General features: G+C 34.8%; 1 protein-coding gene across 13 annotated transcripts in view; it reads left to right on the top strand.

Moving 5' to 3' along the window:
* The window catches only part of LOC143229272 (dystrophin-like), a 147802-nt gene that overhangs the window by 51184 nt on the left and 76276 nt on the right, over nt 1-20342 (top strand). For all 13 annotated transcript variants that reach the window (XR_013015771.1, XR_013015773.1, XR_013015772.1 and 10 more), the window contains exons 5-7: nt 8670-8842; nt 15020-15288; nt 18635-18798. Coding sequence is in view for 10 of the 13 variants with exons in the window: in XM_076461385.1 (XP_076317500.1) it covers nt 8670-8842; nt 15020-15288; nt 18635-18798 (606 nt within the window). In the remaining 3 variants the exon portion in view is untranslated. The remainder of the gene's footprint in view (nt 1-8669; nt 8843-15019; nt 15289-18634; nt 18799-20342) is intronic.

Below are 20342 nucleotides of genomic sequence, written 5' to 3'. Positions count from 1 at the left end.
ATTTTGTTTGTTTTGTATGTTGAATTTCACACAAAGCTAAACGAGGGCTATCTGCGCTAGCCGTCTCTAATTTAGCAGTGTAAGACTAGAGGGAAGGTAGCTAGTCATCACCACCCACCGCCAACTCTTGGGCTACTCCTTTTACCAACGAATAGTGGGATTGACCGTAAATTATAACGCCCCCAAGAATGAAAGGGCGAGCATGTTTGGTGTGATGGACTCGAACCCGCGACCCTCAGATTATGAGTCGAGTGCCTTAACCACCTGACCGACTTAAATAGTGATGGCACGTGTTGCATTTCTACGAAAATATAAAGAATTCCGAAATACATTTTAAAACATAACGAAACTGATTAGTATGTTTTCATTTTTCTCACGGACTGGTATTATTTTCACTCTATATTTTTGTGCATTTTAAAATACAATACTTCTCAGTTCTCTACATTTAAAGTATGCTTATTGTCACTTTGCGTCAATTGAATTTATAACGAATGTTAGTGTTTTATTAAAGTTTATCAAATTAGACGATATATTTAAAAATGTAGATTGTCCAGAGAAAAATTAAAGGTTACCTGAACATAGACAAGGCTTGATTAATTCTTTAAAAATTAACTTTATGTTGATGAACAGAGGGAGTACAATAAAAGTGTTTATACCCATACCAGCCGTTCTGAGATACATTTTTATTTGAAGTGGGTTTCTCATCATCAAGAGAGAGTACAAGATAATTCCTCTGTGAGTAAACTTGAAGTTTTCTTCGATCGTTGAAATCTTTGGAGTATATTTGGATAAACATCTTTTTAATCTGGCATACTCCAGTTTATAGGTTGATGTATTTCACATACTAAATATAGACAATATTCCGAGTAGATTGAGAAAAAAAAGATAGAAAACACATTTAGAAAGTATTAATGAACTCATTTAATATGCTAATATCTTCAATTAGAGGCATGGCTAGATGGTTAGAGCGCTTGTCTCGCAATCTGAGGATCTGGTTTGAATCCCCATCACACCAAAGATGCTTGCCCTTTTAGTCGTGGAGGCATTGTGATGTGACCGTCAATCTCACTATTCGTTGGTAAAAGAGTAGCTCGAGAATTGGCGGTGGGTGGTGATTAACTATCCGGCTTCCCTCTAGTCTTACCCTGCTAAGCTTGGGGATGGCTAGCGCAGATAGATCTCGTGTAGCTTTGCGCAAATTTCAAAAACAAACAAACAAACAATGAAAATCAGAATGCAAATAATCTTATTATTGACATATATGATATATATAATTTGTGTAACATCGTATATTAACGCTAGTAATTTATGTCTTAGCAGCGGTTAAGTAGCTGTATGTATATAGCTACCTAGTTTCACAGCTTTCTCCCATTGGTTCCATCAAATACTACTTGAAAGACCCATTTTCTTTATCAGGAGCCAAATTTAGAAACTAACCTCACGGGATCCGTGCTTCAGTTTAAACTATCCTGACTTATCTGGTGTGTCTCAAACGAAATATAATTTTGTGAAGGAATTCTTAAAACTTCAAACTGAACCTGGGCCGTCAAAGGTGAAAGGATGCTAAAAAGCTTGATCTAACAGATAACTAACCAGTTTCTTCTACAGGCGTCATTCATAGTGCTTTATCGACATGCTATGTGACTTGACCAATGGTAAACGCCGTGTAGTCGTATTTGCACTTAAGAGCGGGTGGACTGAATTAGAGCTAGCAAAACAGTTCGTATCTTTAAGAAGCTTTCTGCTGCATATCTGCGATTTGACAGAGATGTGCGTGTAAGTATTTTTACGAGACGTATGTAATAAGCGTCTCTGTAACAATTCAATTCCAATGGACAGTTAATTTCACATTGAGGAGAACTTATGTAAAGCGTTTTTAGAAAACACCTGAAGGTTGTCCCCACAAAGTGGAAGATAATACAGCGAAATATAATGTGTCGCACAAGCTTTGAAGAATGAATAAACACCTTGTAAGGTGTTATTGTTGTTTTAATGCACAGGATACAAGAACCATTTTCAAACGTTTAATGAGATATATTCTCAAACTTGTGTGGGCCCATTATATACCAAATGTGGGCCCATTAATACCGAAGCTGCAAAAACTTTATAAAATTTTAAAACGTTTTGTCTTTCAGGTGATGACTAAAGATAATACATGCATATCTTTTATACTAACGAACTCTGTATTTCCTTAAAATGAAGTCGCTTTCAAACTAAAGAAGAACATGCTTGTTTAAAACTTAATGCTATTTTACTTTTAATTAAGTACTATGCTCACTAGGTCCTTCACTAAACGTTGAATCTTTTGTTAGTTTGTTTCAAAATCCCTCTCAGAACTAAATGAAATCCACCTTCACATAGTTGTCATAATTTTGAACTGATAAGTTAAAAGGAAAGCGATTAGTCAAGAGTACTCGCAGCTATTCCTTGAACTACTCTTCACCGATCATAGAGTGGGATTTGAATGTCACTTTTAATTGTAGCGCACCCACGGGTTTAAGCTGCAAAGCAAGTTTTGGGATCAACAGTTCGCGAACCATAAATACTCAGATTTACAGTCCTTGTACCCTAATCTGTAAGTTCTACCAATTAAATCTATATTAATACTATTTTTCAAAGGCTTTCTTCAATCTCACAAACACCAGTGTTTTCAAGAAGTATAAAAAGAGACCTGCGTACAACCATAATTACAATGAAATGAAATAAAATATTGTACAACTATAACTAATTATTCAAGGAATATGTGAAAATCTGTTTAGCTTATAGATGATTAAAAGACGAGTGTGAAACTGTGCAAATAAGTTGTGAAAAGTGAGGTGTAGAATGTAAGCATATTTTGTATAGTAATCTACTCTAAAAGTATTTGGTGACCCTCAACAAAACATGACTACTTTTCATACTGTAAATAACGCTAGTGTTCTAGTTTGATTATTGTAAATAGTTTTAAGATAATTAACTCAATGCACAAGTTCTAACAAAGTAAACATTATCGCTTTATACATCCAGCGTGAAACATATTTTAATCCTATTTTTTGAAACTTCTTTTCTCGAAAACTTGTTGTATAATGTTTTCTCTGAATTGATCTACGAAAGAACAAACCAAAGTTTACGTTTTCTTTGTTTAGGAGAGAGATAATGCAGGCTAGGGTGATACAAGAATCACGTATCACTATAGTTCTTTTAAGACCTGATATTACGACTGTTTGAAACGTGCACTGTTGTCACCGCAACACAATTTAATATTACTTATTCGATTAGAGTACACCTCACGTTCTGCAACATTTACGAGTTTACAGGTGAGATTTTCTTTTTCAAACCCTCCAAGCCATTTCGACATGTGATCAGCACAAAACATTTGGTGTATCTCGAAAAGAAAAGGTTTAATGATATAAGATCAGGCCATTACACTAGCCCACGACGCCCTGAAAATCAACACCCACGTGCTGTCTGACATCCAACGCCTACAAGGACAGTTCGCGTTGTACTAGAACTCTATTTCTTGAAACGTGTTTCGCAAATTCACTACCGCGAGTCAACACGTGGCTGCAAAAGAAGTAGATAGGCTTCAGTCAGTATTCCGTCGAAGTAAAATGGACCGACAACAAAGCGTTCTTTCAACCATCAGTCTATGTTTTCTATGGTTTCATATTCCTGTAACCTAGTATGTGTTTTCTTGGAACACATTTCATCACTATTGTGGGCTTCATCTGCGCAAACTATCTTATGGATGAAGTATTCATCCAGTTAATTCCCGCGCCATGGACCACTTACAAAAATTGTGCATGCTCTTATAACTTTCCTCCCCATTTCTGGAATGTGTGCAACTCGAAAGGATGAAGGTTGTGATTCCTGTTTGGTTCGGTTTGTCAAGTTTACCACTTTCGGCCAAAACACTTCCTGCCAGTGCGTGAAAGAGGTGATCATTCATTAATGTAAGAGGATTAGCATTCGGCTTACGATAGGATACAGAACCAGCTTATCAAAACATGTCAAGTAAAAGATCAACGTTTGTGTAAGATACTGGAGCTCCTAGCCCTAGATACCTAAGATTACATTCTGTAACTAAATAATTCGATTCTGGATTGCATATAAACTTTAATTTTACACGTTCTTGGAAGGTTAGTTAAATTTCAAGCAATTATCGTATAAATAGAAAAAAAAGAAACAATTAAACGAAATTTCGCTAAAAATATAGTAAGTATGGGATGTTAGTTTGGTGTGCGATTCATTACCCTTTAGTTTCTTACACCGCTACTACTATGTTTTGAAAAGAATATATTGTTGAAATTAAACACTGTTTTAATGTAGCTGGTTAACGTATTCAAGATTTAAATGTGTAATTTAGTATCTTGGATAAATTATTTGACACTTCAGTATTTTTATAAATTGTTATCTTTTAATTGGAATAAAAAATAACCAGAGTAAGTAAAACCTCTGTCAAATCTCTGACAGGTCTTTTCGTAACAGCTGGAATGCATCATCCACACGTCAAGAGCGGAAGTGATGCCACGCGTTAGTTCATCCTGTCAACTAAATTGTCGTCTTTCTATAACTCTGCAGAGTGATTAATGAGTATATACACATAGCACTTGGCTTGTCACGTGTTGTGAAACCACGTGTAAGCACAACATGACATGATAAGTTAGTCCGTATTCAGATGCATAATTCCAGTAACTGTTTAACACACTAACCTACAATGAATTTCGGATTTGAAGTTTCTGTGACTGTTAAAGTATCTAAATTATATCACAGTTTTTAATGTTTAATTAAAATAACCTTAAGAGAATGAAGATCATCTTTTCTCTTCAATTACTTTTCTAAACCACATAAGAAGTGTTTTTTCACATTGTTCCAGATGATGATTTGGACAATCGTCTGATTCTCGTGATAACAGAAACATTTAGAAAGTATTAGAGGATATTTTTATTCCACTGTTAAGTTTAAACCTTGCTTTCAAGAAAACTTAAGTGACAGATTAAATCTAATATAAATTGTCAGTAATTTCTAAAGCATATTCACTTGGTATATTACTCACTAACTGTACTGATAAAATGTAACGAAACAGGTGCTAAGCCTCAACATGGGTTATCCTTTACAAATTTCTGCTAACCAACGTTAATGTGCTTTAAAATCAAAATTTAAAGAGATTCTCAAACTCCAACTTTCTCATAATAACAACCCTTTAACCCAAGTCAGATTAGGAAATAAAACTATACTTGATTAAACATTAAGTTGACAGAAAGATCACAGTTAATGAAAATTTAAACTAAAAAGATGGACGACGTTTTGATGTGCTTGTTAAGCTCATAATTACAAAAATGAAACATCATATAAGTAAATCAAATTGTTATTTTTCAATACTTTTCATTATATTTTTCAGAAATTATTGTGTGGATAACCTCTGATAATATTGGTGTCGAACGTTAACATAGAACATAAATACTGAATGAAGTCTGTAAAAGAAATGTTATTTTAATGGATAATGCAGAAAAAAAAAGCTAACTAACCCAGATAAGGTCACGTAATAACAAATGTATATGCTTTGATTTACCCAGTTCATGTGGTTACTATAGTAACTGAATAACACTCATATTCAGAAAAAAAGTGAATTTTCATCTTTGGTCTTGGATTATGATTGATAGAACTGAGCAAAATACATCAATACCTCAAGAAAATGCACCAGTTAGTTGCACACCATGACTCACATTGGGTTTCACGGTTACAAATAATGTAAGATAAATTGTAATGTATTTACATGGAATTGTTTACCCAAGAAGTGATAAAAATGTTATTTCGGGCTCGTTTTCTTTGACACAGTGACGATTGACAAATTTCAAAGTACTGGAATTGCCGTTGACAATACGTTTCTTGATAACTTCGGTATTTTAACGCTTTACAAATCCATTTCAAGAAAGATACTGACATAAAAATTCAATACAGAAATTATGTTTCCATACTCCATGCTATCATGTTGATAATTTATTAGATATGACTTCTTATAATTCGTCAAAGTGAGCAATAAATTATTCTTGCATATTTTTGAGTGCATTATTTGTACGAAATTCTGAGGTTACAATATATATTTTATGTATACAAAGATGAGTATTGCGTAAAAATACTGCATCAAAAAACTGATTAAAAAACAAACAAAACCTGCACCACTGTAACAGATGTTCCAACCAATATTTTCTTCCCGTAGTTTCAGCAAAAACGTTTGTATTCGTTTTTTTTCACATTATCAGAGTTTGTCTTTTTAGATAATATAATGACAAAATATTGGCTTTTAGTTTTCACAATAACACAAATAACAATGTATGTGTGTTTTCTTATAGTAAAGCCACATAGGGCTATATTTTGTGTCCACCGAAGAGAATCCATCCCCTGATTTTAGCATTGTAAATTCGAAGACTTACCGTTGTCTCACCAGGGTACCATAAAAAGGAACAAACATTATTGTGTTAAATAACCACTCAAGAATTACACATGTAACAATAATTAACTAAATAAAATAAAATAATCGGAATTTTAACAGAGGATGCACAGCGAATTAAATAAAAATGTTCAGGGAATAATTTGTTGGAGGGGGTTAAGTACACAAATATCAAAATTCATGTGTTCAAAAATACGTTTGCTTAATAATTTGCTATTTCAGGGCTAATTATATGTGAACCTTTTTTTCGTTGTATTTTTCTACCTAATTTATTTCTATTAGCTTTAGTGATATATTATACAACATAAATTTTAGTAATACATGCACTCTTTACTATGATTTGGCCAAACATTTTAACGTGAAAGCACGATTATCACCAAGAGACTAAGTTTGTTTTCTTATTTTCTTATAAGGCTACACAAATGTTAGCTTTTCACAGTCGTCTTTAAATTTAAGCTGATAATTTAGAGTACAACTAACCAACAGTAACAAATCCAACTATTAGGTTTCTCATATCGAAGAACTAGTGGCATTTGATGGTCACTGTTATAGGCACCAACAGCCTTAAAGTGCGGAGTGTGTTTTTGGAGGCAAAGTGCCACGAACCCTTTAATTTACAGTACTGATATACTAACCATCAGGCTTTTGAGGATGAAAAAATCCGAAACTGCGAAAGTTTATGGAATACAAACTTTCTTTCATCAGCGACGAAATGGAAATAAATGACTAAAAATGTGTGGTTTGTGTGGAAGACTTGGAACACTATAGTAACATAAAGTTCCTATAGAGGCTTCACCTAACAACATGAAATGTCGTGATGGAATTTAGTGTAACTGAAATACCCACCTGATGAATCAATGGAATCCATTCTTAAATCGTATTCTGTTTACATTTAATTTTAATTTACCATAACTGTCGCGTTTTTAAATAAGACATTATTTTAAACTTTCATAGCTTTCCAACACATAAATTTACATACATTTTGTTCTGCTTTGCATTTACTAGTGGGTTTGCTTATGCTCAGAAACGTTTTTTCTCTGAAGAATATTGTTTATTTGTTTTTGAATTTCGTACAAAGCTATTCGAGGGCTATCTGCGCTAGCCGTCCCTAATTTAGCAGTGTAAGACTAGAGGGAAGGCAGCTAGTCATCACCACCCATCGCCGACTCTTTGGCTTCTCTTTTACCAACTAATAGTGGGATTGACCGTCACATTATAATTTCTCCACGACTGAAAGGGCGAGCATGTTTGGTGCGACGGGGATTCGAACCCGCGGGCCTTGGATTACGAGTCGAATGCCTTAACCCACCTGGCCATGCTATACCCTTCTGAAGAATAGAGTTAACTAAATTATAGTGTGGTATTCTCAGATCAAACTAATTTCTCTAACTTGCAGGTTAGACCCAAGCAAACTTTTTAAGTGATATAAACCGATTGAGTTAGAGTGGACGTTAAAGAGGTTGGAAACTTTGGACAAAATTGTTATTTTTTAAATCACGAAAGCACGAAAACTGAGTGTACGCATACCTTTCAAAACACGTGGTCAGTTTTTCTCTATAGATTACATCTAATCTCATAGCCTTCTTCAGACAGACCTCGACTGGACTAATCATTTTAATCTCAAACGCAACTACTGATCCTTGAAGGTCTCTTGGGAAACTGGTTCAGAACATGCACTTGAGCTTAGAACGAAAACTCACTTTCTTTTTCCAAAAGACAGCGATAGCTCGTAACCCTAGTCTGAGACAGCAATGATTAGATGTCCATCCTTGACTTACACCATAATCGACCAGGAAGGGATGTTTCAGCATGAACCAATTTAATCCGGACAATTTATCCTATGCCGAAACGTTCCCATGAGTCAAGTGACGCTACTTCTAGAGAAACAAAGCAACTAAACCAAAATAACAATTTTCTGGGCCGCGTGCAGCTGCCATACTATGTGAAAATTGAGTGTTGGAGATTTTGAAGATTTATATATCACTATACCACATAGTATTGTTGCATATCAAAATAGTTCTTGATAACTTGCCTGCCAAGAAAAAAAAATATTTTTTTTTGCCAACTGTTTTCTAGAACTTTTATTTTATGTGATAAACAGTTTATTTAGTCACTGAATGTAACGAACATGTTCATAACTAGTTATAAAATGTCGAGCTACAATTTTCACAATGATTTTCACTTTATATATACTTAGATGTAATTTCCTTAACACTGAACACCTTTCTTGTCTGGATAGGAGCTCCAAAGGGAAATCGAGAGCCAACGTGACCTACACTTGACCCTAAACGAACGGAGTGGTCAGCTTCTCCAAAGCTTCGAAAGCCAAGATGACGCTCTGCTTTTGAGAAGGAAGTCAGAGGAGATGAATCAGCGGTGGAACGCCTTACGTCTCAAAACTGTCTCTCTCAGGTAATTTAAACCTAGTTAATAATAACTGTCTTTATTTCTACAAGTGCTGTCTCAAAGTTAAATAACAACTACTCAAACAGAATTATTAGAGATATTATTTCCTTGGTACTTGTGAATAATGTTAAAATAATAAATAAATAGCACAAAACGTTAATATTGATACACAATTAAAACCTTCTAAAACGTAGACTCTACATGTTTCGACGTTTATCACGTAATCATCAGAAGTGAATCTGCAAGACATAAGTGCCATATTTATTTCATCTCAGGCAGACCACGAGACTTGCATGTAAGTTTACATTTCTGCATAAATCTTAAAGAAAGTCCCGTCACATTCTTACAGAAATACTCGCTGCATCTTTATCTATTTAGTATGTTACGATCTTTAAAAAAACCATTGTTATTTCTAACGATTTGCAGATAATATCGACTCTAATACCCAATTGTTGAACCTATATTACTATTATTTTTTCCTATAATGTGTTGCACTTTCTGTCCTTCCATTTTTAATATTGCTTACGTTCTTGCAACCGATATTTTAAATTATGTTTTATCTATCTAGCTTAGCCATCTACATATTCACATTCAATTTTATAAATTCCAGTTTTTACCATAAACTGTATATTATCTTTAATATGAACTAAATTTTGTTTTATATTATTCATCGGTTTAAATACCAAGTAAAATAATTGTTGTTTCTTTACCACCTTGACTAAACTAAAAGTTATATCTGGAACATATATCAACACTAAACATTCCTTTTTAAATTTATCATAACTGGATTTTAAGGTAATGCCTTGTTCCATTGTTACCACATTAGTGGATGTCTTAAATGCTCTCTCTACAACAGTTAGAGTAAATTCTCTTCCAACTGATATATGTTTCATTAAAAGCCACGCATTTTTAAGTCATCTTGTTTTGTAAATATATTCAAAGTTGTATGTAAAATGTAGACACTTTTTTGTTTTACTAACAAAATTTCCAGTAGAAGATGTATTTAAATGTTTTAAAAATACGTTGCTACAAAATAAAACTTCAGCAGTTGAAATTATTAGTATAATTAATCTAAGAAAGGTGAGTGTGCGTGTAAAGAATCCATGTCTTCAGGTTGTTTTTCATAAACAGAATCAAGAGATAGCCACTACCACCATTGTTATCTGACTTGTATATATTTACATACGTATGTATATATTTATATATGTGCACTTGAAACAAAAACCGTAACTGGTGTAAAATGTAAATCTGATATTTGGATAAGGTATGTATATGACACAATAAAGCATTAACAGAGTTTGCAAACTATTTGAATAGCATAGAACGTTCTATACAATATACCTATGGAATTGAGAAAAGTAATAATTTTCGTTATTTAGATATATCTACTAATTGTAAACCCCTTTTTTTTGTTTTAATGCCACCGCACAAGAAACCATGTCATACTAGAACATAAAGAATGTCTGCATTTTACACTTGTGTTCACAGAATTTTAAAGATATATGCAAAACAAGAAGACATAAAAATGTGTTTTTACTGTTCAAAGATATAACACTTGAAAGGCGAATTTTCAACAAATTTAATAATTGCCTTAGAAACTGTACTTTGGTTAGGTATAATTCCTGTGTGGTTGCCATATTTTTAAACACTTTAGTTTTTGAGTAAAAACTGAAACAAAATATGCGGGTCCTCCAACTCAAGTTCCTCTTGATCGTTCGGCTGTTTCCGTGACGTTTTACAACTATGACGTAATAGTTGCCAAACACGTTTCGTTGCGAGCCAACCATTTTGTTCTTTTCAGTGTTGGTGTTTTATGTAAATCTATCGGTGCTTTTTTTGGATAACAGACTTTGTGAGACTACTTTTTGTCTTGATATTGGTACTTTATGTTTATTTTATGATAACATGGTTTACTGCGTTGCTTATGGTTGTAAAAACGGTTCGGCATCGGGCAAATGCTTCTTTTCGTTTCCGTGCAAGGAGAAGGCAAGGTGGCGACAGTGGATGCGGATGGTCAATAGGAAGAACTGGACTCCTTCACACCATGCAAAGCTTTGTCAAGATCACTTTGAATGCTCATTTTTTGTGTCGGATCCCACTGTTTTGGATTCGTGGGTTTCAAATAGGATCATAGTTTTGGATAAACAGCATCTTTAAAGGTGAATTTTACAGAAAAAAGAAAACTTTGCAGTCAGAAGAATTACTCATACTGATTAACTTTGCAGGTTCAAATTTTTTATAAAAAATATGTTCTAATAAATGAAACATAGAACTTGGTGCAGAAAGAGCCCTTTCCGAGCGGCAATCAGAACGTTTTAGTTTTTACGTTTGCCGCTAGGAAGTACTGTGACGTAATAGTTGCCAAACAAACTGCTAACGCCAGCGCGTTGAATGTAAATAAACATGGCCAGTGCATACGGAGAAACAGAGGCGGTGTCTGTTTTGACTTTGTGTTCTGAACAGTGTCAAGTAGCACCATATCAATTCGAACCTACTCTGAACGAACCTAGAACAGTTACTTTTGACACAGATCTGACAAGTTCTAGTGATGAGGACAGTTTCACGAGCGAAAGTAGCGGAACTGTGAGTGATACTGACAGCGCCCAGGCCGGTTGCGAGTCGGTCATACCTCCAGTGGAAGAATGGTAAGCCTAAGTCATGACAACAAATATGGTGTGTATTGTTTCACGTGCAATTTTAAGCATCTCGAAACCTGTCTGGTGTTTAGAAATTATTGGTATCACAGACTGGGTTTTATTTGTTTATACTTTGCCGACTATGGTAACTAATACTCGGCCCTTCCACAATCATTGTACCGGGTATGACTCGTAACAAAATGAATATCAATTATACGTCATCTCTGTTTCTCCGTATGCACTGGCCATGTTTATTTATATTCAACACGCTGGCGTTGGCGGTTTGTTTCGCAACTATTACGTCACAGTACTTTTTCTAACGGAAAACGTAAAAACTAAAACGTTCGGATTGCCGCTCGGAAAAGGTTCTTTCTGCACCAAGTTCTACGTTTCATTTATTAACACATATTTTTTATAAAACAATGTGAACCTGCAAAATTAATCAGTATGAGTAGTTCTTTTGACTGCAAAGTTTTCTTTTTTCTGTAAAATTCACTTTGAAAGTGGATTTAACCCAACTATTACAGATTCAGTTGTTAAAAACGTCGCAACTGTGGTAATAATGGATCAAGGTATTACCTTAAAATTCAGTTATGATAAAATCAAAAAGAAATATGTAATGTTACCATATGTTCCAGGTTTAACTTCCAGTTTATTCAAAATGTTATAAAACAACAGTTATTTTAGTTGATGTTTAAACCGATGAATAAGATAAAACAAAGTTTAGGTCATGGTAAAAACTGGAATTTATAAAATTGAATGAGTATATGGAGATGGCTAAACTAGATAGATAAAACATCATTCAAAACATCGTTCAGAGAAACGTAGACTATATGTAAAAAAACGAAAGGACAGAAAATACAACATAAGATATTCTGGGTAAAAAGTAGTAATTTAGGCTTAACGATAGAGTCGTATGAATTAATAAATAGTAAGGTTAAAAAAATCGAAAGTTATTATATACAGACGAAGGTGCAGCGAGGACTTGTGTAAGAATGTGGTGGGACTTCTCTGAAATTTATGCAGAAATGTAAGCTCACACTCAGGCGTCATGATCTACTTAAGATGAAATAAGTATGGCACTTATGTCTTGCAATGATGATGACGTAATAAACGTCAAACGCGTAGAGCCCACATTTTAGGAGTGTTTTTAATTGTATATGGATTTTTAATGTTCTGTATTGCTCATTTATTATATTATTATTAGACACTTAAAATTGTCTTAAAATAATGTGTAAGTGGTAAGTAGTAGCTTTTGATCGTTTTATTACGTCTCAGAACCGATTTAATTTGAAATAAAAATTGATCCAATGATTGCTATTTTGCTTTTAAAATACTTGCTACCTGTCACTTACTGTGTACGATATTTCTTAAAACTGTTCTCTAGTAGTTATTCTAAAACTATGTGAGTCATTAATTGTTGTGGCTTATAACATCTGACATGTTTCTTTGGGTATAGGAAAGAAAATCGTCAAAGGTGCTGATACCCTTAAAGTATGTGCAATATATATATACTAAGAAAAATCACATTTAGGTAATTGAATAAATATCTTTAATAAGAACTACGTTAAAAGAATGAGAAATATATATTTGTTTTCTTATCATTCGCTCAATAGACGTTATAATATACATTATAAGACATTCACAGCTTGGTTTCAATCTATCGAGTATTCTGTTTGATACACAAGTTCAAACTATACATTAAAGAGTAATAGTGACGTAAATAACGTCTTCTCGTTTTTCGTATTACTACACCGTAAAGCTTAATTAATTTTGGTTTATTTTTATTTTCAAAATAATGACCAAATATTATTTAATACAGAGATTAATTTGTAGTTGAGCACAAAACTACACCATGGGCTATCGATAATTTTGCTCATCACTGGAATCAAAACCTTATTTTTAGCGTCATGAGTCCGCAGACTGACCTTAGAGCCAACTGTGAGCAAGAGGTTATCTGAGTTTGTTTGTTTTGTTTGTTGAATTTCGCGCAAAGCTGAACGAGGGCTATCTGCGTTAGCCGTCCCTAATTTAGCAGTGTAAGACTAGAGGGAAGGCAACTAGTCATCACCACCCACCACAAACTCTTGGGCTACTCTTTTAGCAACGAATAGTGAGATTGACCGTTACATTATAACGCTGCTATTGGTGTGACGGGGATTCGAACCCGCGACCCTCAGATTACGAGTCGAACGCCTTAACTCACCTGGCTATGCCGGACCAAAATTCTAACGGGCTCGTCGGGGGTTCTCTGAGAGTAAATATGATAAAATAGTACTGTATCGTATCTTTCCATAAGAAAGCTTTTATTACAGAAGTAATATATTGTATTATTATGCTCAATATTTTCCATATATTATATGTTATGAATATATATGTATGTAATATATATTCTATTTAATAAAATAAATAAATAGAAGTAAATTTATAATGATTTTAAAAAATGAGACAAACTGAAAATAATATCATATTATGTAATCTAATAACGTTTAAAACTATATTTTTAATCACTAGTACAAATATGAAGTTATATTGTTACCAACTATAAAATATTTATTTTAAATTGATGGATTCAAGAGAGTCATTTAATAAAATAAAAAAACTTTTTATTTGCAGGTTGAAATTTATTATCGTCAGTCTGATCAATATAGACCTTTTATTCTTAAAAAAAACTATTTATATATTTAAAACGTAACATTTTTACATTGCCATGCTAAGTTTTGATCAGACTTTTACGTTGCAAGATTTCGTGTAATAACTGCTTGTTGTAATTCTCTATCATAGCCTTTGAATTCCAAACTGAGCCGGCATGGCCAGATGGTTAAGTTGCTCGACTCGTAATCTGAGGGTCCCGGGTTCAAATCCCCGTCACACCAAACATGCCCGCCCTTTCAGCCGTGGGCGCGTTATAATATGACTGTCAATCCCACTATTCGCTCGTAAAAGAATAGCCCAAGAGTTGGCGTTGGGTTGTGATGACTATCTGCCTTATCTCTAGTTTTACACTGCTACATCAGGGACGGCTAGCGCAGACAGCCCTCGTGTAGCTTTGCGCGAAATTCAAAACAAGCCAATCAATTCCAAACCGATGTTTAAACAGCGTTTCTACGGCTTCAACTGAGAAAACAGAGCCCTCTTACGAAATTTCTATTGAACGTTTCAAATATATTAAAATGTCTCGCCATGAAAAAGGTTCTAATTCATTCTTCACAGACTTGGCTTCTGTTTATTCTGGATGTAATGTTAATCATTAGCACTTTTTATGTTATTTAGAAAACAATCTTATGAAGAATGTCTTGTAAGTAATATAAAAAAATACATGATAGCTTGAGTGTTTTCGGAATGTGAACTTTCCTTCATAAATGTTCTTATCTACCTTTCACAAACCTTCTTGCTATCAAATTTATTTTATTTTGTTAGTAATTGTACTTGCTTTATATGTATCTTGGTTTTGAATAACGCATATCGTGTAAACATGACCAACGTACAAAAAGCAAAGAATATGTCTTGTAATACTGATATGTACACCTGAATACATTTGATTCAGAAATCGTCTCGAGAAAAATGCAGAGCAGTGGAATCAATTGCTCCTTTCGTTACGAGAACTTACGGAATGGGTTATAAAAAAAGAAACCGAACTCGCCGCCCAACCTGCGCTTGGTGGTGACGTGACTAGTATTCTCAAACAGCAAGACGAACATCGTGCATTCTGCAGACAGCTAGATGACAAACGTCCTGTGATCGAGAGTAGCCTTCTGGCAGGAAGACATTACAGTACTAAGGAACCACCGCTTTCAGATACTAGTGACTCTGAAGGTATGTTTTAATATTAACTTTAATTAAAAAATCATTGATTTATGTAGGCTTATTACTCTTTCTTTCTATAATAAGTGAAGTTGGTAAACTATAATTCGAAAACAATTTCACCAATACTACCTAGAGTGTTAAATATGTATGGTGAACGTTTAATCACCCTGATGAGGAAAGGTTGCGACTTTCTCGGTAAAAGACTTAACATGCTCACGATTTACGTTAAGGATTGTTTGTTTCAGCATTTTACCAACTGCTTTTTTATGGGGTACCTGTGAATAGCACTCCATAATTTTTGAATTCGTAGACTAGAAGAAAGCAGTTAGTTGTCTGCACCAATCGCCATTTCTTAGCTGATTGAATAGTGGGATATCACCGTCATTCTGTTATGGCTGCGAACGGTCTTAAAGTATTTTTTGCAATAACAGTTCGTGAACCTTGAACCACTAAACTTACAAAATAAATACATCAACCAAAAGCCGCTCCCTATCACTTATTTCAAGGAAACTTAACTCACGTTACAAGCCATCTTTCTATGTCTGATCATGCTTCTTAATAATAGCCCTGCAGTGTAGTATCCATTTAGAAAATACTTTGTTCTAAGGCTGTCACGTCAAAAGGAAATCAATCGTTCTTTCATGCTTTCTATGAGACATCTATTGTACGAGTACGACTGTTTTCTAGCGACCACTTCAACAATTCATTTCACAAAAATATGTAAATGTTACGTCTGACGAATTGACTAATATGAATAACATGACTATGTAACTATTATATGACTATACAACTATTCGCATGAATACTCGTTCCATTATTTAGGTTAGATATACGACAGTTGAACAGATATGTCGTGAAGAAACTATTACAACTCATTAGATTTGTAAGAATTGTTTGTAATTTTAAAACTTTTACAGAAAAAGATAATATACTTGTATATAAATAGTAATAAAAACATTGCTACCTAGACAGTTTTCTTCATTTATTGGTGGCCCGGCATGGCCAAGCGTGTTAAGGCGTGCGACTCGTAATCTGAGGGTCGCGGGTTCGCATCCCCGTCGCGCCAACATGCTCGCCCCTTTCAGCCGTGGGGGCGTTATAATGTAACGGTCAATCCCACTATTCGTTGGTAATAGAGTAGCCCAAGAGGTGGCGGTGGATGGTGATGACTAGCTGCCTTCCCTCTAGTCCTACACTGCTAAATTAGGGACTGCTAGCACAGATAGCCCTCGAGTAGCTTTGTGCGAAATTCAAAAACAAACAAACAAAATCATTTATTGGTACAACTTTTTAAGTATGAAAGACATGAACTCATCCTTATCTCAAAAAGTCTTTCCTATCATGTATAATAAACCTTTGATTAGTGATTTGCTTGCCTTTCAATAATTTGCAGGCGAAATGTTTTAAGTTATGTGGTAAGCACAATTTGTTTTAAACTGAAATATATAATATTGACAGTTTCAGTTTCGCCACTTTTCATAAAATCTGCAATAAGGGTATTATGTTGCGGTTGTTCTTTTTAAAAGTACAAAGCTACAAAATGGGATACCTGTGCTGTGTCAACTGCGAGTATCCAACCTGATTTTTAGCGTAATAAGCCCAGAGATTTACCACTGAACAATAGGGGAAGAAATATTTATCAAGTTAACACAATGGCTGTGAATTGTCTATACCTTTCTTTGTTATAGTTTCACATAATATAAAAGTTTTCAACCTTTCTAAATCATCGATTTACTCAAAACTAACGTAAGTTATGTTGACATATGTGTTTTTCACTGTGTGGTCGTTTTCACTTTATAAATAACAATCATAGAATATAACTAATTTTCATGATCCTAACCTTGCTCTCCAGTGGCTCAGCGGTATGTCTGCGGACTTACAACGTTAAAATCTGGGTTTCGATACCCGTGGTGGGCAGAGCACAGGTAGCCCATTGTGTAGCTTTGTGCTTAATTCAAAACAACAACAAATATCCTAACCTTAGATACTGCAACACAAGACAAGTACCTATATCCCCCAAAAGTTGGTAAGCTGTATACGTTCTCTTTAACCTCCCCCAAATCCTATATTTTTCTGAATTATCTTCCTGTTTTAAGAACTGACTTTTAAGACTGGCTTTAGAACAGAGTCGTCTCAGCAGAACTCCAATACGCAGAGTGCGTGCCGTTGTACTGTGGCAACCTAGCTAGAACTTGCCACGTGCCAAATAAGACTAAATTTACGTGTTTTTTGTAATTTATAGTTAACTCAATATCAGTTATTTATATTGTTAGATAGATTTGATATGCAACATTAAATACCTTAATAGTAATAATTACATTGAATGAATGTGAATGGCATGGTACCTGAAGTTTTGTATGTGACAGTTCTGTCTGTTTCAGTGTTTAGTAATTCACTGAGCATGTCCAACCTTGTCAGGTATTTTTGGGATAAGGGAGGGAAAACTGTTCACACCGAGGATGCCTGTCATTCCTAATTAAGAACATTTGTAAAATGTTCGTTCCTTCTACAAAACATTTTTACTGCTGTAGTGTTAATTGGTTGACCTCGCGTGAAGAATATTAAATTGTTGGTTTGTTTGTTTTTGAATTTCGCGCAAAGCTACTCGAGGGCTATCTGTGCTAGTCGTCCCTAATTTAGCATGTAAGACTAAAGGGAAGGCAGCTAGTCATCACCACCCACCGCCAACTCTTGGGCTACTCTTTTACCAATAGTGGGATTGACCGTGACATTGTAACGCCCCCAAGGCTAGGAGGGAGAGCATGTTTGACGCAACGGGGATGCAAACCCGCGACCCTCAGATTACGAGTCGCACGCCTTAACACGCTTGGCCATGCCGGGCCGAATATTAAATAAAGCTATTAAGAAACGTATTGGAAAAATGATCTAATCCAGATTTCACGGAAGTACCACTTGTGTTATGTGACAAATAAAGGAAAAATAAGCAAATAAAGAGCTGGTATCCAATTGTAAGGTGTCACTTGTGCAACAACAATAAATTATTCGAAAATTAGAATACTTACCTTTTAGGAAATATTACCCATTCCATGCACAATAACAGTAATAACTTAGGTTTCTAACTTCTTCACGTAGTACTTGAACGCTAATAAATTTGAAAGACTGGTATCATTGTAACTATAAAAAAGTCAATATTCTATTGGTACGAATCTACTTAATAAAATTACCTTAAATGCATTAATAAATGCTTAGATGTTAATAAATATTTCTTGATGTTGGAGTATTTTAAAATCGTTATATATGTGAACAATTCCAGAAAATCATTGTAATGTATTCGACAGTAAACTTATGCTTGACGTCACCAAGCGCCTCTGTATTTTTGCCGCATATTTTCTAGCCAAAGACTACGAGACTGAGAGCAGGGGATACCGTAGTGCTGAGGAACAAGCAAGGGAAATTGCTCGAAGCATCCGGAGAGAGGTTAAGAAGCTTTCTGATAAGTGGAATGCTCTCTTGACCCATACTGGTCAACGCCATAAATGGATAGACGATGTTTTAACAGTAAGTGCCTTTTGCTTCTCTATACCTAGAAAATTTCTTGAATAATAGTAATAACGGTATTTACATACTAGTGATCAAACGAAGAAGGCCCAGCATGACCAAGCGTGTTAAGGCGTTCGACTCGTAATCTGAGGATCGTGGGTTTGAATCCCGGTCACACCAAACATGCTCGTCCTTTCAGCCGTGGGGTATTATAATGTTACGGCCAATCCTACTATTCATTGGTAAAAGAGTAGCCCAAGAGTTGGCGGTGGATGATGATGACTAGCTGCCTTCCCTCTAGTCTTACACTGATAAATTAGGGACGGCTAGCGCAGATAGCCCTTGAGCAGCTTTGCGCAAAATTCAAAAAACAAACAATCAAGCGTGAAGCACGTATTCAAAGTTCTCTAAGATATGTAACTAAACTATCAGTTGATGATGTTAGAGATAATGGTTTAGTATCTTAAAGGAACGACTATGTATGATCTTCTAATAATCATTAGTCTATTTCAGTAACACGTCTTAAAACCTGCAAAAATTACTCGTGCTATGCTACATCTATCAGAATAAAATAAGGATAGAAAAAAGAATCTCTATAAATATAATAGTATTGTCGCCCTTCTGTTGTATGTTCATATAAGTACTTCGCAAGGTTTGGATGGATTTTCACCAAAATTGATATGGAGCTTCATTAGGTCCATGCGGCGGTACATACAAATGTTCAGTTTTGCATTTTGCTATTTTTATGAGTGTTTTGCCATATTTTACCACTATTTGTCACCCTACGGATGGACCTTCACTAAATTTGGTATTCATGTTCATTGGGTCCATGGGGATACATACAAATGTTCCGTTTTCCATTTGCGTTTTGCGGTTATATTCTTCTTTGACGACCCCTGATGGATCTTCCCCCAATTGGACGTGAAGGTTTGTTGGGCCTATGGGGAAGTACATGCAAATATGTAGTTTTACATTTTGTATATTGCAGTCTCCTTGGGCGTTTTTTTTTAATTTCAATTACATGTAAAGAAATCAACTTGTCATGTCCTAAGATAACCTTTCGTTAATCACAAATTTACATAACTTCCATCCAGCGAACGGGTACTTCACCTGCTAACCTGATATTAGCGATAACGTTCACCCATGATCCAAATCTAATCTTGACAAGTATTATAAAGAACTAGAAGTGTTTAGAGATATTCTGGTCTCCCTTTGCCCCACTCCTGGCAACGTAAAACAAGAAAAATAAGCTTATATTACTTTAAACTGGTCATTTTAAATATTTTACTTCTACTATGGTGTATCTGGCATGAAGTAAAGCTGTTTCAAAAAGTTTCAGAAAGCCATGGATGTTGTGGTACTTGAAGGTACTCGACATGATTGTTAGTTACTACACTGTCTTTTTTTTTTCTTCTCATTCTAAAATTCAGAAGGTTCCTGGGGAGGAATAGTCCATCAGGGAGGATAGGATCTACAAATCCTATGTCTGGGCTAGGATCTACAAATCCTATGTTTGGGCTGGGATCTACAAATCCTATGTCTGGGCTGGGATCAATAAATCC

Source organism: Tachypleus tridentatus, chromosome 10, assembly GCF_004210375.1.
Source record: "Tachypleus tridentatus isolate NWPU-2018 chromosome 10, ASM421037v1, whole genome shotgun sequence".
Lineage (NCBI taxonomy): Eukaryota > Metazoa > Arthropoda > Merostomata > Xiphosura > Limulidae > Tachypleus > Tachypleus tridentatus.
Note: the sequence above shows the minus strand (reverse complement) of the source record. Positions and strands in the feature narration are given on the sequence as shown.